This window comes from Chiloscyllium plagiosum, chromosome 10 (genome assembly GCF_004010195.1).
Source record: "Chiloscyllium plagiosum isolate BGI_BamShark_2017 chromosome 10, ASM401019v2, whole genome shotgun sequence".
In the NCBI taxonomy this organism is placed as follows: Eukaryota; Metazoa; Chordata; class Chondrichthyes; order Orectolobiformes; family Hemiscylliidae; genus Chiloscyllium; species Chiloscyllium plagiosum.
Window position 1 is genome coordinate 78,779,623 of NC_057719.1, and position 27,651 is coordinate 78,807,273.

General features: G+C 42.4%; 1 protein-coding gene across 2 annotated transcripts in view; it reads left to right on the plus strand.

The window, feature by feature from the left end:
- The window catches only part of LOC122553806 (regulator of G-protein signaling 6-like), a 603,213-nt gene that overhangs the window by 526,440 nt on the left and 49,122 nt on the right, over positions 1 to 27,651 (plus strand). For both annotated transcript variants that reach the window (XM_043698155.1, XM_043698156.1), the window contains exons 6-14: positions 2,874 to 2,925; positions 14,103 to 14,167; positions 14,341 to 14,417; positions 16,803 to 16,884; positions 18,130 to 18,204; positions 20,941 to 21,039; positions 21,772 to 21,833; positions 24,106 to 24,216; positions 26,022 to 26,147. In XM_043698155.1, the coding sequence (XP_043554090.1) occupies positions 2,874 to 2,925; positions 14,103 to 14,167; positions 14,341 to 14,417; positions 16,803 to 16,884; positions 18,130 to 18,204; positions 20,941 to 21,039; positions 21,772 to 21,833; positions 24,106 to 24,216; positions 26,022 to 26,147 (749 nt within the window). The remainder of the gene's footprint in view (positions 1 to 2,873; positions 2,926 to 14,102; positions 14,168 to 14,340; positions 14,418 to 16,802; positions 16,885 to 18,129; positions 18,205 to 20,940; positions 21,040 to 21,771; positions 21,834 to 24,105; positions 24,217 to 26,021; positions 26,148 to 27,651) is intronic.

The following is a 27,651-nucleotide window of genomic DNA, read 5'->3' on the forward strand; positions in this document are numbered from 1 at the left end:
GCTGCGGCGACCACGGAGACAGAGTTCTTCCCCATAGCCGCGGAGGTCGCCAATCTGTTGGCGATTGTCTTCATGACGATGGCAGAGCGGGTTGTCTGTGCGGCGATCCCGGAGGCGGTTGTTTGGGCCGCGATCATGAAGGTTGCGAGGTCGGTGGGGGCGGAAGTGACGTCATCGTCTGCGGCGTCTGCGGCTATTGCCGCGGGCGCTGTAGCGGCCGCGTGTGTAATGGCGCCGGACTGGTTTCGGAGGCCGATGGAAGTTTCTGGAACGGTTGAGGAATCCGGAGTTTGGGGGTAAGTGCATGAAAGTTTTTGGTACTTACTGCCTTTAATTTCCGATATGGCTAGAAAGAACGGTTTGTTCAGTCTATGGATTCTTCTGTAAATGAAGAACAGTAGAGGTCCTTTACAGGTCTGTTCAGTCTATGGATTCTTCTGTAAATGAAGAACAGTAGAGGTATTCCTACCCAAGGACCCTGGTTATGCTCAGAGCGTATACTGAGCCTAGATTCTAAGAAGTCACAAGCACCTAATGAAACACCACTGAAGAGAAAGAGAAACAGGGACTAACTGTGGCATGGCACGGTGGCTCTGTGGTTAGCATTACTGCCTCACAGCCCCAGGGATTCAGGTTTGATTCCAGCATCGGATGACTGTCCGTCTGGAGTGTGCACATTCTCCCAGTCTCTGTGTGGGTTTCCTCCGGGTGCTCCGGTTTCCTCCCACAGTCCAAAAATGTGCAGGTTAGGTGGATTGGCCATGCTGAATTACCCATAATGTCCAGGGCTATTCAGGCTAGGTGGATTAGCCGTGGGAAATGCAGGGTTACAGGAATAGGGTCTGGGTGGAATGTTGTTTGGAGGGAAAGGTATGGGACTCGATGGGCTGAATGGCCTGCTTCCACACTACAGGGGTTCTATAATTAAACTCTGGGGGGTGTACAGTATTCTTAAATGTGAATGCTCACAAAGTCATGCTTCAATATTGAAGGCTTGGAAGACCACGTGACAAAAAAATCAACATGCTAACAGCAAATAGGTTACAACACCTACAAGCTGAGTACACTCAAATGTGGAGTACAGCTCTCCAAAAGGTTAAACCATCACAAGGTCCAGATGAAGTGTTATACCATCCATACCATTATCTCGACTCTTAGAATTAAGAACTGAAAAAAAACATTTGTGTGCAGCTACCTAATGTATGCAAACTTCCTCTGTAAATGCATATCCTTTTACCTTGGGTAAAAAGAGGTATTGTCTTGTATTACTACTTTAAGAATTGACAGTAATGAACCAAGGAGTAGCATGCAACACGTGGCCAGCAGCTATGATGAGTCAGAACTGCAGCAGACTACATTAAGGATGTGTACATAAGGCGCACCGTGACTACAATTTATCAGTTCACCTGTCAAGTAAACCTGTTTGACATTTCAAGTAAATTGAACCTATGCTACTTACCAGTCCAGTGGGAAATTGGTAATTCTGTGATAAAGAAACCAACACGAGAGTATGAGATGTACACATCATTCAAAGTTATACAGATCCAGATTCAATCTGAAGGCTTGTGCTGAATTAGCTGATCTCAATAGAGCAATAGATGAGCAATAAAGCACAAGAGGTCCTAAATTGATGCATCCCACCAGGTAATAGGTCAATTCTTGTTGAGGTAGCAGAGACCTCATCATCTGCAGAACCAGTGAAACATACATTATCAGGGAAGGCCCTGCAAATCTAGTGCAAGTCAAACATTGGAAAGACCAATTAGCAGGCCTTTGCTTGGAATTATGACCCCAGCAGGGAGTGGTTCTTAGCGAATAACTCCCTGCCTGTGTCCAGACCGTCAATCAGTTACTGGTCACCTTTGATCAAGGGAAATAACCCATAGCTGACTGTCTCAACATACTGACCTACTGGGAATGTCACATGGTGCCAGGCCTGCTTGTATCTGGTCTCATCCCAATGCTTTTAGACTGGAGCCTATAAGTAGTCCTCAATCGGTCACCGATAGATCTCAGTCGGTGATGGGACAGAACCTCACCATTGGTTTTACTGCCCCAAATGGAGGTGAGAAGGTGGGCTGTGGTTTGGATGTGACTCTACCCAGCCTAAAGGAGCACCCTTCCTGCCTTCAACCTGACCACCTCCCGGAGCAGAGGGTTTTGTATCATGTTTATCTTTAATTCAGTAACTAGGGTAAAATGACAAACCCTATCATCCGGGGCGTGTTCATATTTAAGAAAAGTGCAAATGAGATTAAATGTGAAAAGATAGTGGGAGGGTGTATACTCACCCTGATTATGTCTCACTCAGGATGGCCCCTCTCCCATCTGCTCATACACAAAGCTTACAGATGGTGTACTTCCAACAATCCCTTCCTTAAATTGAGCTGAGGTGACTCAAACTAGCAATCAATTCAATAGCAATCAACATCTATTAAAGCCCTAGTCAGGCTTCAAGTGATTGACAGTTCACTACCACTCAGTCAGCTAACTTATTAATCTTTTAACTAGACCACTGAGCTTTTAAAAAAAAAACAAAGGAAGACCATCCAGTTCATTGCCCAATGCCCATTGCTCCAAATTCCCAGATACATATACTTACTTGGGATATGCTCTCTCCCAACTATTCATACACAACGCTTCCTCTTCAAGGACTTGCTGTTGTCTCTCGCCTACTCTGTATATCTGAGCAGCAACTAATGTGTGTTACAGCTTCTGGAAGCTAAAGGAAGGTAGAAAATGGAGCAACTCATTCTCCCTCTATACTGAATTACAAATGTACTACATTCCTAACTGCACACCGTGTCCATGTCTCACTCAAGTATATCCCTTACTCCATCTTCAGTGCAGTAACAAATAAATATTTATTACAGGCTCCATATTTTTGGCCATCGAACTGCTGGGAACCAGAAAACACAGACTATGGTAAGTCTGCCTCTCATTTACTGCATTTCTGCAAAAGCCTGTGAATTTCTTTGACATTTCTCATGAAGGCAGAAACACAATGGGAACTGAGGAGCAGGCTCCCCCCCAGTACCATATTCCCTTTGCCTTGTGTGATTTTATGCTCCATTTGCTGTTTCCTACCTTCAGGACTAAATAAACACAGTGAGATACATGTATCCTCTGTCACTCTTCCTGGGTTGAGTTGGCTGGTTTCTATACATGATGCATGAGCAAATATTTATTCTTCTCCACCGGATAATGCATATTTTTTGGAGACTGGTCTCCCAGTGTGGAAAGTCACTTGTCAGAAGCACACATTAATCAACTGGGTTGGACCCGTCCTCTCTTGATGCTAAGTCTCCTGGTATTTCAGATAATACTTGTATAATTCATCCCATATCATAAACTCATACCTGTAATTCATTCACCCACAGTCCTTGAGAATGAGTCTGTATTCCACCAGTCTTCAGAAATGCATTATCAAAATTCAGTGCCCAGTACATTTTGACATCAGGTAGGTGTAAAAGAAATTTTCCTGACCAGGAACAAGGAGCCTTACAGCTAGTTCAGTCATTAAATGTCTCTTTGTGTGTAAAGTTTCAACATGGTATGGTTATTGGTGAAGCAGCAGTTGATGGTTATCTTGTATTATTTAGAACTAGTACCTGTCTCAGTTGAGTCTCCTCTGACTCTCCTAAACTTCAAAGGATACAGGCCTAGCCTGTCCTCGTAAGGCAAACCACTCATTCCAGAAATTAGTCTAGTAAACCTTCTCGGAACTGCTACCCATGCATTAACATTCTTTCAAACGTACAGTGACCAGTATTGTCACTGCGTATACTTAAGAAAGAAATGGATATTTTTCTAGAGGTTATGGGTGAAAAGATCTATGGGGAGAGAGTGGGAGTATAGATTTAAGATAGAGCATCAACTGTGATTGTATTGAATGGTGAAGTGGTGTCCTGTTCCTAATTTCTATGTCATGTGAGAAATAGGTGCGGGTTATATGGCCCCCTCAAGCTTTCAGTGTCTAACACATTCTACCCCGACCTTAAATTCACCCATCTCTGACACGTCCCTCCCCTTCCTGGACCTCTCCATCTCCATCAATGATGACCGACTTAACACTGACACTTTTTACAAACAAACCGACATGGATTACACTTCTTCCCACCCTACCTCCTGTAAAAATGCCATCCCGTATTCCCAATTCCTCCGCCTTCACCGTATCTGCTCCCAGGAGGACCAGTTCCACCACAGAACACACCAGGTGCCCCCCTTCTATAAAGACCGTAATTTCCCTTCCCACGTGGTTGAAGATGCCCTCTAATGCATCTCATCCACATCCCGCACCTCCAACCGTAACAAGGACAGAACCACACACCCCCGGTCCTCATCTTCCACCCCACCAACCACTGCATAAACTGCACCATCCACCGACATTTCCACCACCTCCAAACAGACCCCACCACCAGGGATATATATCCACTTTCCGCAAAGACCATTCCCTCCGTGACTACCTGGTCAGGTCTACACCCCCAACAACCCACCCTTCCCTCCTGGCACCTTCCCATTCCACCGCAGGAATTGCAAAACCTGAAGCCTTACCTCCCCCCTCACCTCCATCCAAGGCCCCAAAGGAGTCTTCCACATCCATCAAAGTTTTGCCTGCACATCCACCAGTGTCACCCGTTGCTCCCGATGCGGTTTCCTCTACACTGGGGAGATTGGACGCCTTCTCACAGGGAGCTTTAGAGAACATCTCTGGGACACCCGCACCAATCAACCTCACCGCCCCATGGCCCAACATTTCAACTCCCCCTCCCACTCTGCCGAGGACGTGCAGGTCCTGGGCCGCCTTCACCGCCGCTCCCTCACCACCTGGTGCCTGGAGGAAGAATGCCTCATCTTCCACCTCGAAACACTTCAACCCCCGGGCATCAATGTGGACTTCACCAGTTTCCTCATTTCCCCTGCCACCAGTTTCAACCTGCTAGCTCAGCACCATCCTCATAACCTGTCCCACCCGCCAATCGTCCTTCCCAACTATCCGCTCCATCCTCCTCGCCCTCGTATCACCTTCATCCCCACCTCCATCCACCCATTGTACTCTTTACTACCTTCTCCCCAGCCCCACTCCCCTCCCATTTATCTTTCTACCCCAGAGGTTCCCAGCCTCATTCCTGATGAAGGGCTCCTGCCCGAAATGTCGATTTTCCTGCTCCTCAGATGCTGCCTGACCTGCTGTACTTTTCCAGCACCACTCTAATCTAGAGTCTGATCTCCAGCATCTATAGTACCCACTTTCACCCTCAAGCTTTCGTCCTTACTCAGTAAGGTTATGACTGGTCTGACTGTGGTCCGATTACTCCACTTTCCTGCTTGTGCCCCTTAATTGCCTTGGTAAGCAGAACTCTGTACACTGAACATATTCAGTGGCTCTGGTGTAGAAAATGCCAAGAGATTTCCATCCTAAATGGGATACTCCTTATTTTCAAATGATGCCCCCTTGTTCTAGATCTCCTGCAAGGAGGGAACCTCCTTTCATCACCTACCCTGTCAAGTCCCCTCAGAATCAGGAAGACCACTTCTGCGATTTTGGAGAAGGTTTATAGCTCAGGTTGTAAGTTTGCTCGCTGAGCTGGTGGGTTTGTTCTCAGACGTTTCATCACCATGCTCGGGTATCATTATCAGTGAGCCTCCAATGAAGCTTCACCAGAGGTTCACTGATGACGTTACCTAGCATGGTGACGGAATGTCTGACAACGAATCCGCCAGCTCAGCGAGCAAACTAACAACCTAAGATCACTTCTTCTGAATTCCAACAAGTCTTACTCAACCTCACCTTATAAGAAAATCCCTTAATGCAATGGATTAACCTAGTGAACATTATTTGAACTGCCTCCATTGCAGCTCTTACCCTCCTGAAAGAAATATGAACTCTGAGGCACCAGAGGTTTCAAGAAGGCTGCTGTGTGAGAAAAAAATTCAGTGCATTGGGCAGCCCATCAGGCAGCCAAGCTTGTGCATAATGTTGCATTAATGAGTCTCAAAGTATTAGATTAGATTAGATTAGATTAGATTAGATTAGATTACAGTGTAGTGAGAAAAAAATTCAGTGCATTGGGCAGCCCATCAGGCAGCCAAGCTTGTGCATAATGTTGCATTAATGAGTCTCAAAGTATTGTGTAGTATTTAGAGACCATTCTGTTTAGCGGGGGCCCAATGGTCACCTCCATTGACACCACAGCAGAACCCATCATGAGGGAGCACCCTATGACCGTTTCTATAGTAGCGCAAACTGGAAACCCAGGCAACAACCATCTTGGCATTGGAGATTGCTACTTAGAGGTTGCAGATTACCATATTCCAGTCATTTTTTCTTTTCCAAGTGGAACACTAGGAATGCTAAGGCAGCACACTGGAGAGAAGGAGAAGCACACAGTTGTTGCACTCCTTCAGGATGTTAGTTTGACTGCTTGCTTGTAACCTATCCACCACTTTCTGACCGGAGGTGCCACCTCCTTTATATTGATAACACCTTAAGTTATCTCAGAACAGTGACTTGAAAGAAATTCTGGGATTTGCATATTAATCAATCAAAATCTGCACCTCCATTCCAACTGATTAAAGATTTAAGACCCATCTTAGGTGTGTTCAATTTGTTCGCATGTTTTGTATGACCCTTTGATCTTTTCCTTATAAATTCTGGTCTTCCTCTCTCACTAACATCTGATAAAGGAGTGACAAGGTATACATGCATTTGGAAAGAGAGGCTTTGATGAGGAGTAGTCAGCACGGCTTTGTGAGTGGGAGATGATGTCTCACAAATTTGTTAGAGTTCTTTGATGAAGTGACCAGGAAGGTTGATGAGGGCAGGGTGGTAGACATCGTCTCTATGGATTTCAGTAAGGCCTTTAAATAAGGTTCCACATGGCAGGCTGCTCTGGAAGGTTAGGTCGCATGGAATCCAGGGGGAGCTGGCAAGTTGGATGCGCAATTGGCTTGGTGGTAGGAAACAGAAGGTAATAGTGGAAAGATGCTTGTCAGACTGGAGGCCTGTGACTAGTGGAGTGCCTCAGGGGTGGGTGCTGGTCCCATTACTGTTTGTTATCTATATCAGTGACTTGGATAAGAATGTGCAAGACGTGATTAGTAAGTTTGCAGATGACACTAAAATAGGCAAAATTGTGGACAGTGAGGAAGGTTATCAGAAATTGCAGAAGGATCTTGATCAGCTGGGGAAGTGGACCAAGAAATGACAAATGGAGTTTAATAGAGACAAATGTGAGATCTTGCATTTTGGAAAATCAAATCAAAGTAGGAGTTTCATGGTGAATGACAGGGCCTTAAAGAGTGTAATGGAACAGAGGGACCTTAGAGTTCAGGTTCGCAGTTCTCTGAAAGTAGAGTCACAGGTAGACAGGGCAGTGAAGAAGGCTTTTGGCTCACCGGCCTTCATCAGTCAGGGCACTGAGTATAGAAGTTGGGAAGTTATGTTGCAGTTGTACAGGACTTCGGTGAGGCCGCACTTGGAATATTGTTGTCAGTTTTGGTTACCTTGTTATAGGAAGGATGCTATTAAACTGGAAAGAGTGCAGAAGAAATTTACAAGGATGTTGCCTGGACTCAATAATCTGAGACATAGGGAGAGGTTGGACAAGCTAGGAATTTTTTCTTTAGCTTGTAGGAGACTGAGGGGGGACCTTATAGAGGTGTATTAGATCATGAGAGGCATGGACGGGGTGAATGAACTCAGTCTTTTTCCCAGGGTTGGGGAATCAAAAACTAGAGGGCATCAGTTTAAAGATCGAGGGGAAAGAATAAAAGGGAACCTGAGGGGCAACATTTTACATAAAGGGTGGTACGCATATGGAATGAGCTTCCACAGAAGGGTTGAGGCGGGTACATTAGCAACATTTAAAAGGCATTTGCACAAATACATGGATAGGAAAGGATTTTGAGGATATAGGCCAAATGCAGGGAAATGGGGTTAGCGTGGACAACAGTTTGGTCGGTATGGACCAGTTTGAGCAAAAGGGCCTGTGTCTTCGTGCTGTAGAACTCCATGACTCTATGCCCTCAAGTTTTGAGAAAGGTCCCTGGAGGAGGACTGGGATAAGTTAGCAAGCACAGCACAGGACAGGTGTGAAGAATGTACTGAAAAGTCATCAGCCATTTTTGTTTAACATAATTTGTTTAACTTGTCCAGAACCCAAACCTGAAGCTAACATTGGACCCAAGTGTCTGAAAAATTTGTGGTTTTTTCCCCCTGCTAGATTTGCTGCTGATGTTTAATTTTCAGTTGTGAAGAGAGTGCTATATTCAATAGGCAGAATTTCAGCAGCCCCACCCAGCGTGTTTGCAAACACCTTGCCCATAAAATTGCCCGAATGAACTTCACGCCACTGAAACTGACCTGTTCTTAATTTTACAATGGTCAGGCGATGCCGAGCCCCATTTGAGGCCCTTACGTAACCAATTAATGTCCATTCTGATCAGAAATCTGCACCACCTTCCTGCTTGCTGTATTTGGTGTTTAATCCAGCTCTTAGCACCTGCAAAGTTTGCCAAATGGACTGCAGTGGTTTGACAAGGCAGCTCACCAGAGCCTTCTCAAAGGGTAACTCGGGATGGGCAGTAAATACCAGCTCAACCAGCAACACCCACATCTTGAGAATGAATTTTAGAAGTGCAGAGTGATGCATTGCCAAAAGTCTCCATTCCATACCTGCTGAAGGATGTCATGTCTAGTTGGACATCTCAGCAGATATATCCAAACAGAACAGTTTCCCAATTAACCAGGATGGGATCTCCAAATCTTCTGAAGGTAATAGAAATGTCAAAGGTTATTACCACGCATAATACACACCAATAGAATCAACCCCTTTCTGCACTATTATGTTGGGGCGGCTACAAATCAGCCAGATTTAGAGGTCAGATTGATTAAAAAACACATGCAGTGGAAGTGTCACAACAACTTGTCAGTTACAGTGCCATCCACTCTCAGATCTCATGGGCAGCAAGCCAAATCTTGCCAAACAAACCAAATATTGGCATCCAATGGTACCATACTCACCTTTACAATTTACTTCTATGTAGCTTAACTCATCAAAGGAAAAGAATTGAAGTTGCTTAGTTCAATATGTAATCCTGGATTATGAGTATGAGTGAGGGGATGGTTAGAATATGCATGACAGACCATTAAACATCATCATTTTTTTCTCTTGAAAGAAACAAGCTACTGTATTAAGTACAAATGAAATCTTTATTAACAGCATGATAAATGAAACTACTTTGATCAATTTTTTTTGCGTACATCATTTCTGTGTACTGTATAATACCAACCCCCATGGCCAAAATAGAAAAGATTAATTAAAAACAATGTTTTCTCTCTAATAAATCTATTATTCTCCCTCACATTTTACATTGCATTCCTTCTGAATTTACAAATTGCATAGACGAGACATAAATCAACTTGAATTTGTTTTTGCATTAAACTGCATGGAAACTTAGAATTAATTTTTACTGAGAGACTAGCTTTTTACGAGATAACCATAAATCTTGGCAGCAGTTTTCATCTCGGCCATGTAGCTCATTTGTCAGATAAAAGAAATTGCTTTAACAGGGTAATTCGCTTGATGAACAATTTTCTGACCACATGAGGATTGCCATTCCATCTCAGAGAGAGAGAGAGAGAGCCAGATGAACATGGAAATTTGTTTCTCCTTCCGAAGTATTTGTCCATCAGTATAAGATGTTTGCAGGGCCTGTCCAGGTCCTTCGCTTTTGTTGCCGTTTGGTGATGACTTGTTTCAGATTGCTTCCAGCACTGCTCTTAGTCAGCCACCAAGAACTGCCCATTCCAAAACAGGAATTTGGAGCCATTTGGCGCCTTGGGTTTGCTTCACCATTCACTAAAACTCTGGCTGATCTGTTTGTGTCTCAAATTTCCAACTACCCCAACAACCTTTAATTCCTCCCTTTAACAAGAATCCATCTACCTCGTAGAATTATCAAATCCCTACAATGTGGAAACAGGCAGGTCAGCCTATCGAGTCCACACTGACCCTCTGAACAGCATCCCACCCAGACCCATTCCCCTTACCCTATCCTTGTAACCTTACATTTCCACCTAGCCTGCATATCCCCGGACTCTATGGGCAATTTAGCATGGCCAATCCACCTTTGGACTGTGGGAGGTAACCAGATGAAACACACGCAGGCATGGTGGGGCAGAATGCGCAAACTCCACACAGACTGTCACCCGAGACTGGAATTAAACCTGAGTTCCTTGTGCTTTAAAGGTTTTCAAGGCCCTGTTTCTGCTGCCTTCCACTTCAAAATTGTACAATCATCTAAGAGGGAAATTAAAACCTCCTCATCTCTGACTCAAAATTAATGAAGGAGAAAATGAGGACTGCAGATGCTGGATATCAGAGTCGAGAGTGTGGTGCTGGAAAAGCACAGCAGGTCAGGCAGCATCTGAGGAGCAGGTGAATTGACATTTAAGGCATAAGGAGAAAGTGAGGTCTGCAGATGCTGGAGATCAGAGATGGAAATGTGTTGCTGGAAAAGCGCAGCAGGTCAGGCAGCATCTAGGGAACAGGAGAATCGACGTTTCGGGCATTAGCCCTTCCTGAAGAAGGGCTAATGCCCGAAACGTCGATTCTCCTGTTCCCTAGATGCTGCCTGACCTGCTGCGCTTTTCCAGCAACACATTTCCATCATTTAAGGCATAAGCCCTTCATCAGGAAATGTCGATTCTCCTGCTCTATGGATGCTCCCTGACCTGCTGTGCTTTTCCAGCACCACACTCTCTACCCCAAAGTTAATGAAGTAGGCATTGGTTAATGGACAGTTGCAATCAATGACAAATCCCCATCTATCTCATGACCCACTCAATCCAATGCTCCCCACTTATAGCAAAATGTCAGACAATTCTTAAACGTGGCAAGTGTTTTGTATTATAGAATCTCCATAGTGTGGAAACAGGCCATTCGGCCCAACAAGTCCACACCGACCCACCAAAGAGTATCCCACCCAGACTTATCCTCCTACCCCATCTCTGTAACTTTCCATTTCCCATGGCTAACTCACCTAGCTTGCACACCTCTGGACACTACAGACAATTGAGTGTGGCCAATCCACCCTAACTGCACATCTTTGGACTGTTGGAGGAAACTGGAGCAGCCGGAGAATGTGCAAACTTCACACAGTCACCTGAGGCTAGAATCGAACCTAGGTCCCTGGCGCTGTGAGGTAGTAATGCTAACCACTGAGTCACCATGCTGTAGTTCACCAGACAAGCACACCAGTAGCTTCTTTGTTCCTTTCTTTCTTTTAAAATACTATACAATCTCCATAAAAACTCCTACTTTCTACTCTTTTGAAACTTCAATTAATGAGACAGTGGTAACACCAACCGAAACAAAATCAATTAGTCAATGGAATCCTCTGAGTCTGCAAATGAATCTTACCCAATTCAAATTGAAACAACATTACCTGGGGTAATAATGCATCCTAGACTCTGTGGTTCCCACCCAGTCTATAAAGGCCTCTATGATGCTTATAGACACCACATATTCCCTTTCAATGGATATTTGAACACAGCCATAACTGGAGAAATGGGGCAATGCTCCTTTCAATAGTAGGTTTAGTGACCTGTTTTATTAGCTGTTCAGTAAAGCGATTCTTAGCAAGAAATGGCATGGAATTCATCTGTAGTGTTTTGCACAACTTCAAATAATCCAGTTAGGCATAATTACAAAGACTATCAGGAACCAGCAATAATACATCTGATGCCGTTTGGAGGTAAACTGATTCTCCAGTTGAGACTGTGTGACATCATCAGATTGGGCAGCTTGTAGTGCAATCTCTAACATTTATAACATTATCTTATGCAATAGACTGTGTCATCTTTAATCTCATGAAATCAGTCTTTACTGACCTTCCCTCGTTCAGCATTTCCCTATGAAGCCTGTTCAATTCCTTAAATTAAATTACATTAAATTCCTTACCTGACTGATCAGCTGAGGCTGCCTTATCCACTTACAAATCGTTTTGTGCAATATGTTATGGACAGATTGCAAATTGTAATATGAATTCTGAATACTTGTCCTTAAGGGATTGTGACTTAATTTTCCCCATTTTTAATCTGTGATGGTATATTTATTGGTCAGAGCATTGAGTATAGGAGTTGGGAGGTCATGTGGCTGTACAGGATATTGATTCGGCCACTTTTGGAATATTGTGTACAATTCTGGTCTCCCATGAAGGATGTTATAACACTTGAAAGGGTTCAGAAAAGATTTACAGGGATGTTGCAGGGTTAGAGGGTTTGAGTTACAGGGAGAGGCTGAACAGGCTGGGGCTGTTTTCCCTGGAGCGTCAGAAGCTGAGGGGTGACCTTATAGAGGTTTATAAAATCATGGGGGCATGGATAGGGTGAATAGCCAAGGTCTTTTCCCTGGGGTGCTGAAGTCTCGAACTAGAGGGCATAGGTTTAGGGCAAGAGGAGAAAGATTTAAAAGGGACCTATCGGGTAACTTTTTCAAGCAAAGGGGCATGATTGTGGAATGAGCTGCCAGAGGAGATGGTGGAGGCGAATAAAATAGCAACATTTAAAAGGCATCTGGATGGGTTTATGAATAGAAAGGGTTTAGAGGGATATGGACCAAGTGCCGGCAAATGGGACTCGATTAATTTAGGATATCTGGTTGCCATGGATGAGTTGGACTGAAGGGTCTGTTTCCATGCTGTACGTCTCCACGACTCTATTTCCCCATTCCCTCTGTTTGTGAAGTGTAACTTTGTAAGGATGACAACACTGTTGCAAAGTTAATACAGAAGGAAGGTTTGTTTCACATATTCTGAGACATGGGGATTGGGGGAGTGGGAGGATTATTTCACAACACTGGCACACTCGCAAAACTTGAAAAAGGGTCAAGAGATTGGCAACAGCATGGGCACAAAACTACTGAGGGATACCAATTTAACAGTGTCTTTGATTTCAAGATGGAGTCCAAAGCTGGAGTCAGCAGCCTGGAATTCCTTAGTCAGGGTAGTGAACTGGCGATCTGGTAGTTCAGGAGTCATGGACTAATTTCTTCTGATGAATATTGCTGAAATCTCATTGCAGTTTTGCAGTTTTGATGACTTTGCAGGGTTAATTTATTTCTATTGTTCTACCAGGCTTTTTTTTTGAATTGTCAAAGCAGAAACTTCTCAGCATCTATTTGCCAACTCACCAGAGTCAATCCCACTTAAACTCAGATAATGTTGCATTTCTACGTGTTGACCATTTCTGACATCTGTTGGGATAGCCCCTATTCCAATTCAGCATCACAGAATTGTTACTTGCAGAACGATACCATTCAGTCCATGATGTATGCATAGTGTTTTCATGATCAATCTCCTCCCCTTTTCCCGATATCCCTGGACACCATTATTGTTCAGATAGTCATCCAATGTCTCCTGAATGCCTCAATTGAACCTGCCTCCGCCACATTTTCAGGCAGTACATTTCCAAATCCTAACTACTCACTGTGTGAAAAAGCTTTTTTTTCCCTCACATCACCCTTGCTTCATTTGCACATCATTACGTCCTCTCATTTTCTTCTTTTATGAGTGGAAGAGCTTCTCTCTGTCTACTGTGTCCAACCTGCTCATAATTTTCAAAACTTCTATCAGATCTTTTGTCAGCCTTTTCTCTCTCCAAGATCAGTCCCAACTTCTTCAATCCATCCTCATTACTGGTGTTTCTTCCAGATCATGTGCACGAATCAGAAGAATATGATTCTCTGAATGTTGGATCTGTTTAATCAAATTGAAGCGAAACTCTTTTATTCTCTCGTCACCATCCATTGTTCTGTCCTATTGTGCAATAAATTCTTTTGCCACTCATTACCTACATGTCTCCCCACTCTGAGCTAGTTATCCTGCTGCAAAGCTAGATGATTGTTAAGTTCATCAACTAATGCAGGATCCTCGTCACTTTCAGTGGAAAACCAGGCTTAAGATATTGTCACACATTTAATGAATGTATATCTCATTGGTGAAGGGAAAACCCAATGAATTAAAATATTTGTAACTGGAGAGGTTTAGGTATTTTAAAAAGCATAATTAATTATTTGCATTTTTTTTCACTGTCACAGCCATCTACCTGTGCAAGCGGACAATGCAGAATAAAGCAAGACTGGAACTTGCAGATTATGAAGCCGTAGGTATACTAATTTTATAATTGACAGTGTACGATTGCAATGCCACACAGCTATTTTGAAAACTACGTCATGGATTCCAGCCAGTACTTGCACTAACCATATATCAGTGATTCTTTTGAAACTAAAGCAGAAACCTGTTTTCTGTTTTAACACAAAGCTATTCATTCTGCAGGAAAATTTGGCCAGGTTGCAAAGAGCATTTGCAAGAAAATGGGAGTTCATCTTTATGCAAGCAGAGGCCCAAGTAAAGTACGTAACTAATAACTTTATGAATATTTAAAACAAGAAACCATTAGAAATGTGTATGTGGGAGCTGTTCTCACATGGCCTTATTCATATGGTCTGGTTCTGTGGTCACGTATTCCCTCAGGGGGGAACTCTCTAAACCCATCTTGCAGTTAATTGCAGCCTAACGCACCAAGTTGCTCAAGAATCTCCAGAATTTACTTTTCACGCAAACAAAAGTAATTAACACACCCGTCCTTCCTCTTTTTAGGATTGTGCAGTCAGAACTCATTGATGAATTATATAAACAGCTATCTGCAAATAATGGATGCTTTCAAAATGTTACTGGAAGAAATCATTTCAGAGACGTAAACTATTTTAGCACTGGCATATAGCTCAGCTTGTGCCCGATGCTAACTGAAATTAGCTCTTTCCTGGGCACGCAAGCAGCTTATATTTTATTGGCTACTGTTTGTGAAGCTATTGACCTTATAACACATGTATTCCCACCTCATTTGAAAGGGCAGTATTTTCAGTAGAATTTGAGAACTATGGACACTGCAGGTTTTCCTGATGGCAATTTGCTGTAAAAGTAATATTTGCTTGATTTTCTTCCAAGAATTGGCTCCCCGTGTTATTTAATTACTTAGGGAGAGAAGTCATCAGGAAAGTATTTCATACTCCTTTAGCTCACATATAAAATCAAGAAGGGCACCATGTCTTTTTTGAAATTGCTGCTCGCCCCAAGAAAAATCTAAAGATGGACCAAATGAAACAACATGTCTAATTAGAATAGTAAGTTGACAAATATGTATTAATGAGTGTGTGCTTCTCCAATTTCCCCCATTAGCCCCCCCATCAGGACCCCAAAACCCTCTCCACACCTCCCCCCAGGTCTCACCTGCCATCCCCACTGTGCAATCCCTGCACACTTGCCTAGTCCTAGATCCCAGGGTTTGTAGTGAGTTAGATCTTGGTTCATGTATATTTCATAAAGACCAAACATGCAAAATGTAGTGGAAATTCTCATCACTCAGGCACACATAAAATATTTCATACATAAAAGGATGGAAATGATGAGATAATTACACTGACCATGGTTTCTGGAAAGGGGGATAGTGACCAAATTAACTGCGATCAGCTATTTCCTGCAGCAACAAAAACAGAAATTAACTGAACTGATCTGAAGAAAAGTCACTGGACCTGAAAAGTTAATTCTGCTTTCTCTCCACAGATGCTGCCGGACCTGCTGAGCTTTTCCAGCAATTTCTGCCCTTGTTTCTGATTTCCAATATTCGCATATCTTTGGGTTTTTGATTTCTGGCAGGAAGTTGTCATAAATTTAGTCATTGAAAAATTGGCTAAGAGTGATTAAATCTGTCATGCAATGTAAATATCTTATTGCCTACTTCCAAAACACACCTTCATAACATTCCTTCAGTAATGCTTTGCATGCTCCCAGTTAGTGTGAACCTCTTTGTGAAATTATCAGGATGATTTTCAACTGCTGCTTCCCTTGTGCTGGTTAACACCTCCCATCCACCCCCTCTACTCCAGCCCACTATGCCACATGATTTCTGACAGGTGGCAAATTGAATCCATGCTCCCTAAAGATGAAAAGATCCAAGCTCTCAATGACTGCCGGGTTACCAAAACAACCTCTCCTCTCATCCTTCTGAGCTGAATTTTTAGGTTTTACACTACACTGTATCCGCTGATAGATTAAACACACTCACAGAAGGTGTTTAAGGGGAGGAACAATATTTAGTTGGCTGGAATCACAGAAAATGACTGAAACCAAGTCAAGACTTAGGTAGCTCGCCACCTTATTTTTGCAGAAAGGTCTCTGATTTTAATGGCCCGTTGAGATTTTAGATACTTTGTCAGCAAACTGTTCAGAAATGTTCTTACACAGCGGGAATTGAACCGCAGTCTCCTGACTCAGTGGTAGGGTCATGGTGCCACAAAAGCCCCCATTAGGATTACATTTCAGCTTTTTCAATTATTATGTAAGCTTTTTACAATTGGCAAATCAAATAATAAGATTCAAGCCTGGCTAAGGAAAACGTCACAGCTTTGGAGCTGGACACCCTGCTGTGTTAATTAAAAAGATGTCCTCCAGTTTAGTAACTTAGCTAATTGGGTGGATACAAGTTAAAAAGGATGAAAGAATGTGGAACTGCTCATTCTTTGTAGCGCTCATAAAAACACTGGATTATATTGTACATGTTCTGGGTTATGGTGAACTTGTGCCATTGCCTATCACAGATCGTGAGAAATGCGTTTATAAAAACATACTATTGCAGCTTCAGAGTCCATTGGCTGTTATTGCATAATTTAAACACACCTGAGAAACACCAGTCCTGTAAATTCAATGTGCCTTTGGAAGTTGATATCATCTTCTTTTAGAATTGACAGGAAAAAGGACAAGACGGAACGCAAGATCCTGGACAGCCAAGAGCGAGCATTTTGGGATGTTCATCGACCTGTTGTGAGTATAATTAACCTTTATATGTTTGATGGAGTTGCAGAGGCTATTGTCCAGCTTGGGACTACCAACAGGGCACCTCATGTTGCAGTTGCTTGCATCAAAAATTGAGCCATGCTTGGCATATGACTTTTTTTTTAAACATTAATTAAAGAAAATGGTCAGAAAATTTCAGACATGCAGTCCTGACAGATGAGGCTCCTCAACAAAGGGATGGAATTGTGTATTGACTGTATTGTTTTTCACTGCACTGTGATCCTGGTGACTGTTAATTTGCGTAGCAAATGACACTTAAAACATTTGAGAAATTATGGACTATCTAAATGACTACTTTGTAACAAACGTATCTGTGTCCCTTTAATACCTCAAGCTACTCAAAATGAAAATATCTTCTGAACCAAAGTACGAGTCATGTCATACCTGAAAATGGTAATCAGTGACGTATTAATCAATGAAACATTGAACGGAGGGTAAATATTTATCACTTCATACAGAGAACTTAACCTCCATCAGGAACCCCCTACATAAATCCAAATTTGTTCTTTTGACTAGATACAATATTCAAATTGTAAGTGCAGAAATCGCTTTATTTAATAGCAATTGTAAATTCTGAACAGCAGAAAAGGTTAGAGGGAAGGCAGATACTCGTCATTGCTATTTGCTTCAGGCCCAACCACACACAATCCGATCTGCTGCTTTCTCACTATTTTGCAGGACTCCATCTAAATGTACCTTGCACCCAGTTACACTGCCTGCCACAGTCATCTTTCTTGGGAGCCACTATAATAATCTTCCTTAAGATCCACTTTATATCTGATTTTCTTATAAATTCGCTGAAATTAGAATTTTTCAACATGGTGACCATTTTTTAACCAGATCAACAGTGTCAATTCTATTCATTACACTCCATTAAGATTGCCTGCTGTGATTATATGTAGCCACAACTGGCTGAGGAGAAGGGAAATCAGTAGGATCAGCACACTTGCAGTCAAACTGCTGGGTCAGGACAGAATCTACAATGACCTCTCCGTACTCAAATGACTGGCACTCCTCCACTGTCAAGGTATGAATAATTGCTGTTAGTTGTGGTCTGCACCTCAGATGTTGCATCTCAGGCATATAGAAGGCAGCAGATGGACGAAGATGAAAATTGAAAGTAAACCCTGTGGTAAGCAGCAGAAAGGCTGAAAGTCCATTGAGATTCTCACTATCTCTCATTAAAATCCCTTTTTATTGTCCTTTCTGCAGCCTGGCTGTGTGAACACCACTGAAATGGACATCAGGAAGTGTCGTAGGATGAAAAACCCCAACAAAGTGAAGAAGGTGTGTGTTCAACAATCTTCCCGTAACTCACTCCAAGAGGAAATGTTCAAAGTATAGTGGAACTTGATCAAAGCAAATCTCTGTTGTGGCACCTTCAGATTAAGTGCTGCTTCAAGCCCATGCTCTCTCTTAGTGATGAAAAAGTGTGAAGACACTTGATGGAAACAGCCTACAATTTATTCCACTGGGAATTTAAATGTAAATGAAACAACCATAACTAAATAGCATGTAAAAAAAAGTGGTGAATTCTCCTCCAAAGACTTAGAGTCATAGAGTTTTCCAGCACAGAAACAGATATTGGTCCAACTCGTTCATGCTGAACAGATATTTTAATCTAATCCTATTTGCCAGTATTTCGCCCACATCCCTCTAGAACTTTCCTGTTCACGTAACCATCCAAATGTCTTTTAAATGTTATTATTTTACCAGCCTCTACTACTGCCTCTAGGAGCTCATTCCATTTACGCACCACCCTCTGCGTGAAAAGGTTGCCCGCTAGATCCCTTTTAAATCTTCCCCCTCTCACCTTAGACCTATGCCTCTAGTTCTGGACTCCCCCACCCCAGGGAAAAGACCTTGTCTATTTACCCTATCCATACCCCCGCATGATTTTATATACCTTATAAGGTCACCCCCCGAGCCTCCGACACTCCAGGGCAAATAGCTGCAGCCTATTCAGCCTCTCCCTCCAACTCAACCCCCCCAACTCTGGCAACATCCTTGTTTGATTTATAAAAAGAATGGGAGAATTTCAGTTTTTTAAATGCATACTAGTGAATCATTAAAATATAGAATGGTTCTCCACTCGATCTCCAGTTTGTGCTAGTGTTAAAGTGCACTTTAACATCCCATCGACTTAAGAGGGTAAAATAGGGGAAGATTTAAAAGGGACCTATTCAAGCAACTTTTTCACACACAGTATAATGCATGTATGGAATGAGCTGCCAGAGGAAGTAGTGGAGGCTGGTACAATTGCAACATTTAGCATTTAACTTAAGAGGGAAAAATAGCTGTTAGTTGTTCCCCAGTATCTGCTTGTCAGAAGTACCTGCATATTTGAGGATGATGGATGATAATCAGACTATGATGGCTCCCCTGGTAGGTAGCCCAATGAAGCTCATAATATAAATTTGAGCATGAAGACTGACAGCTTAGATGAATAATAGAAGGTGTCTGCCATCTGTACTGTAGCATTAGCACTAACCTTTAGAGTCAACAGAGTCAAAGATGTCAAAAAGAGGTTTTCTGTCTTGCCCAGCGCTTGAATTTTTCATTACAAAGAAGCCCATGTTTGATATTAAATTAGAAATGCCTTTTGATTTGAGGAAGAAAAGCAATAATATCTGTCTTGCCCATGTTTGCGCAGCTGATATTGAGAGGAATTAAGACGATTTCTCTCAGAAATAAATGGTCAGATTAGGCACAATTAGATTTGAACAAATTGGAAAGCCTACTGAAATCTTTTGAAAACACCTGTTTAGGAATGCAGAGGAGTTGTATAATAGACGAGGAGATTCATGCTGAACATTATCAGGAATCACTTCGAAACAGAAAACGTCGGCAAATGGTAATTCGACAACTACAATCCAGGATTTGTGGTTCTCTTGTCTTTTACCAGGAATAAACTGAGGCCAATGGTGCTGTCATTGACATGATGCATTGCCATATCCACAATAGCATCCATTTTACACCCACAATATTTCTGCCTGCCAGACTATCTTAGCAAACATGGAGAATGCTAGAGAATGATCTGGCAGCATATATTGAGAGGCTGGGACTTTATCAATGAAGCTTTGGAGGTTGAGAGATGACCTTATGGGAGTTTATAAAGTAATGAGGGTTATAGATACAATTAATGGTAGTTGTCTTTTCCCCAAGTTGGGGGATTTCAAGACTAGAGGGCACACATTTAAGGTGAGAGGAAGGCACAAGGGGCAATTTATTTACACAGCGAGTGGTTCACTGGTGGAATGAACATCCTGAGGAAGTGGTGGATGTGGGTACAATTACAATGTCTAAAAGACATCTGGATAGATACATGAACAGAAAAGGTTTGGAGGGATATGGGCCAAGAGTGGGTAGGTGGGAACTGTTGGGTTTGGGACTGCTTGGACTGAAGGGTCTGTTTCCATGCTGGATGACTCTGAGAGAGGAAATCAAGTTAAATTTTCGAGTCCGACATGACTTCTTTTCAGAAATATATTAGCTGGAGGGATTGGGTTTATTGATGACACGTTGGCTTTTTAAGTTGCTCAGATGTGGCCGAGGATTGTGGCTTCCAGCCTCTCTCATATCTGGAATGTGGACTCTAGGCTGACAATCCATGCGGTATTGAATACTGGATAGTTAGAGCTGCTGCTCAGCTGAGATGTTATCCCAAATTCCCACTCTCTTATTTCAATGGGCCTTAGAAGGTGTAATACAGCTAAGCATTGGGATGAAAAGTACATCCTGCGGTCTTGGCCAGCATTCCTCCGTCAAGCTAATAATGGGGAACCAGCTCTTCAAAGCATAGATCATCTTGCTTTTTCATGAATAATTCATTGTGCAACACATGTTGAGCTAATATGTGTGGTAATATACTTGGCAAATGCATTGGTAAGACCCAGGCTGTTTAAGTTACTTGCTTCCAGTTGCATGTTTAGACAATGTAACGCTTGTTTTATGGCAGAATTTGAACATGAAACCGGCATCAATCAATCCAATTCTGACACTGAATTTTTCGTTTGTAATCAGTCAGTGTATGGGGTTTCTGAAGACTCGCAGACACACAGTCCTATACATTCACTCGTATCAACAACTAAGCAACCTGCAAAGGATGATCTGAAGAAGCAGGTAACATAAGATTGGAAGGAACCTCTGTTCTCTACGTAATATTCCATTGTAAATGTGGACACTTGACAAATTCGTAGTCTTTGTTAGTTAACTGCCAGACAAACTTTCAAATTGCCATAAATAAAACTTTGGGGCAAATCTGAATGCATCGGTCCCAGGGGGTATGTGGCCGACCATTGATCAGCTTTATTAGCGATAAGTTATTAGGAATTGTGGCTTAATACATGCAGTTTGAATTATTTTTATTCCTAAATGGGGTATGGGCCTCACGGAAAAAGCCAGCGTCTATTGCCCATCCCCAGCTGCTCTCGAACTGGTTGACACACAAGGCCACTTTGCTGTGGATTTTGAGTCATGGGTAGATCAGACGAGATACAGATGACAGATTTCCTTCCCTAAAGGACATTGGTGAACCAGATGGGTTTTCACAATCAACAGTTATTATCTTATGGCTCCCATTACAGGGACCAACTTTCAATTTTAGTTTTGTTAATTAAATCCCGCTAGAAGGTTGGGGTGGGGTTTGAACCTCTGTCCTCAGAATGTTAACTTGTGTCCCTGAATTACTAGTCCAGTACCATTTCCTCTATACTAGTGTCTCTCACTTACATGTGTTGAATATGATTTATAGATTCTAGGCTGTAATGTGTCTCAGGCTGTGCTAATTGGACTATCATGTAGCTTCACTCAATTCTATGCACATCTTAAATATTACTTTCTTTTTCTTTCCAGATCACTTTATTGAATATCCAGCTAGACAGACATTGTTTAAAAATGTCCAAAGTAGCTGAAAGGTAAGTTTTTCACTCTGCAAAATTCTGTAATAATCTGGACAAGGATGACGCCAGAATTGAGAGGTTATACTAATCAGGAAAGAGTTGACAGTATGGGGATGTTTCCCTTAGAATAGAGAAGTGAGCGGCTGGACATCTTTAAAATTATGAAGGGGTTTGCAAAGTCATGAATTGACTATAGGATGATCAGTAATAAAACAGGAAAAGATAGTCATGAATAAATACAGAATGGATTTTTGGACAACTTCATTATCCAACGAAGATGTGATAGGGATGAATAATGTGCTTGAATTTAATGAGGAACTGGATAAACACATCAGGGCACAGACAATAGGATATTGTGAATGAAAATGAATGAAATGGAAGGGAGTGGAAGGAAGCCTCATGTGAAGCATAAATACCAGCATAGGCCAGTTGGACTGAATGGCTTGTTTCTGAACTGTATGTTAAAGTAAGTGCTTGTTTACTCAGGATTCTCCTGTGGCAATAACCATCTTAATACTGGGTATTTATGAGGGTTTATGGCGCCTACAAAATGAATGGGGAATTGTCCACATTGGGTTCATATATGCTCCCATTGGATGCTACCTGAGAGGTCAGTGGTGGAACTCTGGTCTCCACTTGCTGGAAGTGTGAGGAGTGACCTTCTGATGTGGGGTGAAAATGCTAACACTAAGCTAAGAACTCTCTTTGTTGAAATGGTATATGTGACTATGACTTTTAATTGCCCCTCACACATTGGTTAGGAGTGTTTGAATTTGTGCCTCACACCAATCAGTAAACCAAACAAATGCGAAAAAAAGGCATGAATTGGGGTCCGGGCGAATTGATCCTGGTGAAACTCTAATAGTGGTGTGAGCTTGACAGCTTTGTAGGTAGTGTAGCTGGAAGTACACAGGATATTAACAGGCCAAGTGAGTGAACAAAACTATAATGAATGGATTTGATTGTGGGCTAATGTGAGGTTACCCCAAAAGATCAGAAAAGGATGAAACAAAGGACTTTCTAAGTGGTGAGAAACTAGAAACAGCAGATGTCTGAGGAGACTTGGGGTGGGGAGGGGGTGTGAGTCCAATAAATCCATAAAATGGTCAATAAAATGTCGTGAATGAATACAGAAAATAATCAAATCGATAAGCTGAGTGCTGGCCTTACAAGAGTAGGCCACAAGGGGGTAGAGGTCCCCTGCTACGGTTGTATTATCCATCTGAATACAACCATCCTACAGCACATGGACTACAGCAGTTCAAGAAGGCAGCTCGCCACTACCTTCTCCAGGGGCAACTAGGGATGAACGGCCAATGCTGAACCAGCCAATGATGCCCACTTCCCAAGAGTAAGGAAGAAAAGTAAGCTCAAGGTGGGAGGGATGTAGTGAGGATGGTAGAGAGAGAGCCCACAATCAGTAGATAGAGCACTAGGTTTCTCTTGTGCAGGGTTCAGAAGGGCTCTCCCATGTTCTTTGACCTCCTCTAACAGGCTGGTTTAAACTCCCTCCTTCATTTCATTGCTATGTTTCCTGAGCCCTGGAAATCCTGGCTAGCAGCAGTTAAACGTACTTTAAATCCGTTAATGAAATATTTTGTCTCTCCAAAGAGGTGCAATCATACCACATACTATCTTTCAATAAGCAAAAGAAAATGTGGTAGATTTAAATATAGCAGGCTGCCTTTGTTTTGTGAATGTTGTATACCATTTCAACACCTCCCATTCAAACCTGTCAGTTTCCAGTTTCCTGCCATGTTAATTCTCCAGCCTATTTCCCCCACTCTCTGGCCTCAGCTGTTCCTAAGGAAAACTTGAGGAGCAGCACTTTGCTTTGGATTCTGCACTTTACAGTCTTTCAAATCAGCTCAAGATTAAATTAAACTCTTACAGATCATCACCATTGCTTCCATTTTCTTTAAGAAAGCAGCATTTCAACTTGCTGCTGTTGTTGTTTATATTTCCCCTCGATCCATCTTTTCTTTCTTTCATTAACACACCATTTGCTCCCTTGATCCAGTTGTCCTGCGATCCCACCCTATCACTGGTCTTCCCTTTTTTCCTTTCCACATTCCTTTCCCTGGCTCTATTCTTGTTTTCTTCAAAGTTACAAATTTAACCTCTTCCAGTTCCGTTGAAATTTCAATGAGTTGAACTATAAACTTATTTCATTCTCAAAAGATTGTGGCAGGTATGAGTATTTCCAGCTTTGTCTGTGTTTGTTTCAGATTTCTAGCATCTGCAGCAGTTTCCCTTTGTACTTATTGTTGCATTGTTTTTGTTCTAGTTTGGTCAGTTATGCAGAGCAGTATCTGGAATATGATCCTTTGCTAACACCACAGGATCCACCTAACCCATGGGTCAGTGACGACTGCACATTCTGGGACATGGAAGCCAGGTAAGAAGGAAGGGTTGATGTTTGGTGTTGAAAGAAACTGGTCGTTGAGTGGAATGGGCACTCTTTCTCTTTTTTTTACTTCCCTTGTGCTCCTTTTATTTTCTACTTGTAGGTTTATTGTGGTACCAACCTGGTATTTATTAAAGGCCTCATTTCATGCCTGATTTTGGTCAAAACATCTTTCATCGTGCTGGGAGTTCTAGCTTTTGGTGCCCTTTCTTTTCCCTCCCAAAGAAAGGAGTTTTCTTTTGCCCCCAGATAATACTTCCTTGAAGATCTCCTGTTGGTCATTTATGTGCAAGCCTTTGTTCCTCATCCTTTTTCAGCTCAATGAAAATATTCCTCTTCCAAGGTGATATGGTGTGCATGCACCTTTAAGGGACTCTAAGTTAAATGGTTACACGTCAACAGAATTTGATGTATTAGCCACATTACTTGACTATACTCTGAAGTATCAGAGATATAAGCACATTTACAATATGCAACTCCCAGTGAACATTATCTGTATATATTCTTAGCTTCAAATAGAAAACTCAGATTGTTACTTCATTAGTCCTTGAGTATGATTGATGCATTCATGTCTCAGAGATGAATGTAATACCTTTTCATTCTGTTACATCACCTTTGGTTGCTCTTGGCCCTGCTTAACAACCCACCTTCAATCTAATGATTTAATGATCACTATTTCCCAAAGGTTCCCCTTTCTAATGTGCACTCCTTCCTACTTCATTCTCCAGAACTGAGTCCAACACTTTTTTTTTCCCTTCTTTATTAGGCTGGAAATACAATGAGTTAGAAATTACCGTCTACATATTTCAGGAATTCTGCCCCATCCTTGGTATTTACATTTATTTTTCCTCAGTTTAGATGTAAATAACTTCTGCCCCACCCTCTCCCATAATCACTTGCTTTTTTGATTTTCGGAAATGTATTGATGGGTTTGCTTCTCCATCGGTAGAAGTGGGATGGGGCAGTTCAGGATTGGCGATTGAGGGAAGGGTGGGTTGAAAGTGGCTGAGGTTAAGACAGGTCAAGAACGGGGATCTGGGGTGGAAGTTAATGGGGTGTTAATCAAAGGGGTGAATCAAAGGGAGTCGCAGTAATGAGAGGGCTGAGAGCTCTGATCGTGGATGAGGTGTTACATTTGGCAAGGCCAGGAACAGGCTGCCTCATAAGACTAAAAGTCGAAGGAGCTAAAATAGGCCATCAAGTCAGCTCTGCTTTTCAATGATATCATGACTAAGGAATAATTACATAAATATTAAAAGCAAGGTGGTGCTGGACACAAACCAAATAGTTGGAATAACAGTATTTATCTCTCTGCCTCAATTAATCGGATTATAGGTCATCCCTTCACTTGCTATTCACCTGTTGACACTTTACTCACACCATCTGACACTTTTGATCACCTGCAGAGACTATTGTTCAGCTTGTCAACATTCCACTCAGACCATTTGTATCTACTTTTGATTAACCGACTCACTCCTGGTCCCAATGGTGCCGGTTTATAAAAAGTGTACTTACATTGTTGTTGCATATCAGACTTTCTGTCTTGTAATCAGGATAGTTATCGGTGACTTATGGGTGATCCATGCAGTTCACCTTGAACTGGACGTAGGGACTGTACAAGTAGTATAGTTGGTTGTCTAGCTTTGGACCATTCTGAGGAAATACGACATAATGCTCCATAAATCCCAAGTTCTTTCCTCAGTCACATTGAATGAATCTCTTCTTGGAAACAGCGTATTGACATTTGCTTGCTTTTGCATCAAAGATTATCCTCCCTCTGTCTTGCATGTTTGAAGCAAAGAGCTCAACCAGCAGCGTGTCAAGAGATGGGGCTTCTCCTTCGATGAGATGCTAAAGGACCCCGCGGGGCGAGACCAATTTCTGAAGTTTCTGGAATCCGAGTTCAGCTCTGAGAATCTGAGGTAAGGTGATCATCGCTGCACTGAAGGAACATCAAATTAGCAATGCCAGTACCCCAGTGAATTGCTGCATTAATTGATTATCCAAAGTAAGATTACACTCAAGAAATTTACAACAGGGGAAGGAGAAAACATTTGTATAGTTGTTTTGAGGCTGTGGAATTCACCACCAGAGTTAATAATTGAAATAATAGCAATATCAACATCTCAGAATAAGTTAGATTTGAGGTTAGAAAGGACAAGCACATGGTTCTGCCAATAATGACAAGTACATCTCATTCCTGATGAAGGGCTTTTGCCAGAAACATCAATTTTCCTGCTCCTCGGATGCTGCCTGACCTCCTGTGCTTTTACAGCACCACTCTAATCTTGACTCTGATCTCCAGCATCTGCAGTCCTCACTTTCGCCAAGTACATCCGTGTTACTGTTCATATGGGGAATGAGTACCAATGCAGACTGGTCGTGTCAAACTGCTGTTTCAATGTTGTAACTCTATTTTTAAGCAGCTCTTGAGGATTGGGCTCTCCTGGCACATTGGTAGTGTCCTTACTGTTGAGCAAGGAGACAAGGGTTCAAGTCCTACCTGCTAAGGTATATGCTAATATTTCTGAGCAGGTTATACTCCCCACTTGCCTGGAGGGTGCAGCTCCAACAGCACTCAAAGAGCTTGACACCATCCAAGACAACGCAGGCCGCTCGATTGGCACCACATCCACAAGTACATAATCCCTCCACCACCGACGCTCAGTAGCAGCAGTGTGTGCCATCCACTGCAGTAGCACTGCAGGAATTCTTCAAAGGTTCTCAGACCAAACCTTCCAAACCCACAACCACTTCCATCTAGAGGGACAAGGGCAGCACCACCTGCAAGATCCCCTCCAAGGAATTCATCGTCCTGACTTGGAGACGTATTGTTGTTCCTTCATTGTTGCTGGGTCAAAATTCTGGAATTCCCTCCCTAAGAGCATTGTGGATCAACTCAGGTGGACTGCAACCGTTCAAGGAGGTAGCTCACCACCACCTTTTCAAGGGGTGGTGACACGGGATCAACAATAACCCTGCTGGCCAGCCAGCAATGTCCATGTCCCACAAGTGGAAGGTTATTGGCAAAATATCAAAAGCAACCCCTGGTATGGCACTAAGCCTTGCAGACTGAGAATCCCGGGCTTAGTATTAACTGAGCTAACTGATGTCATTGGTATGCCTGCGTGACTGAATTGCCACACCTCCCTGTTGTCCAATGCCTCATTTAAAAAAAGCTGAGATGCAAACATCAGGTAAAGACAAGATCAAACACCAGTCTGCTCTTTTATGGCTGATAGTCTTGTTTAACATTCATTGTGAAGGCTCTAGAATTAAAGATGGACTTTGTACCTATGGAACTGTACCCTAGAATAATGTTCTTACTTCAAAATGCTGGAATCTAAAGTTATTAACAGGGCTGTATACACAGTAACATTTTGGGCAAGATTTCACAGTGGTATTGATGGTGACACCATCAGTGAT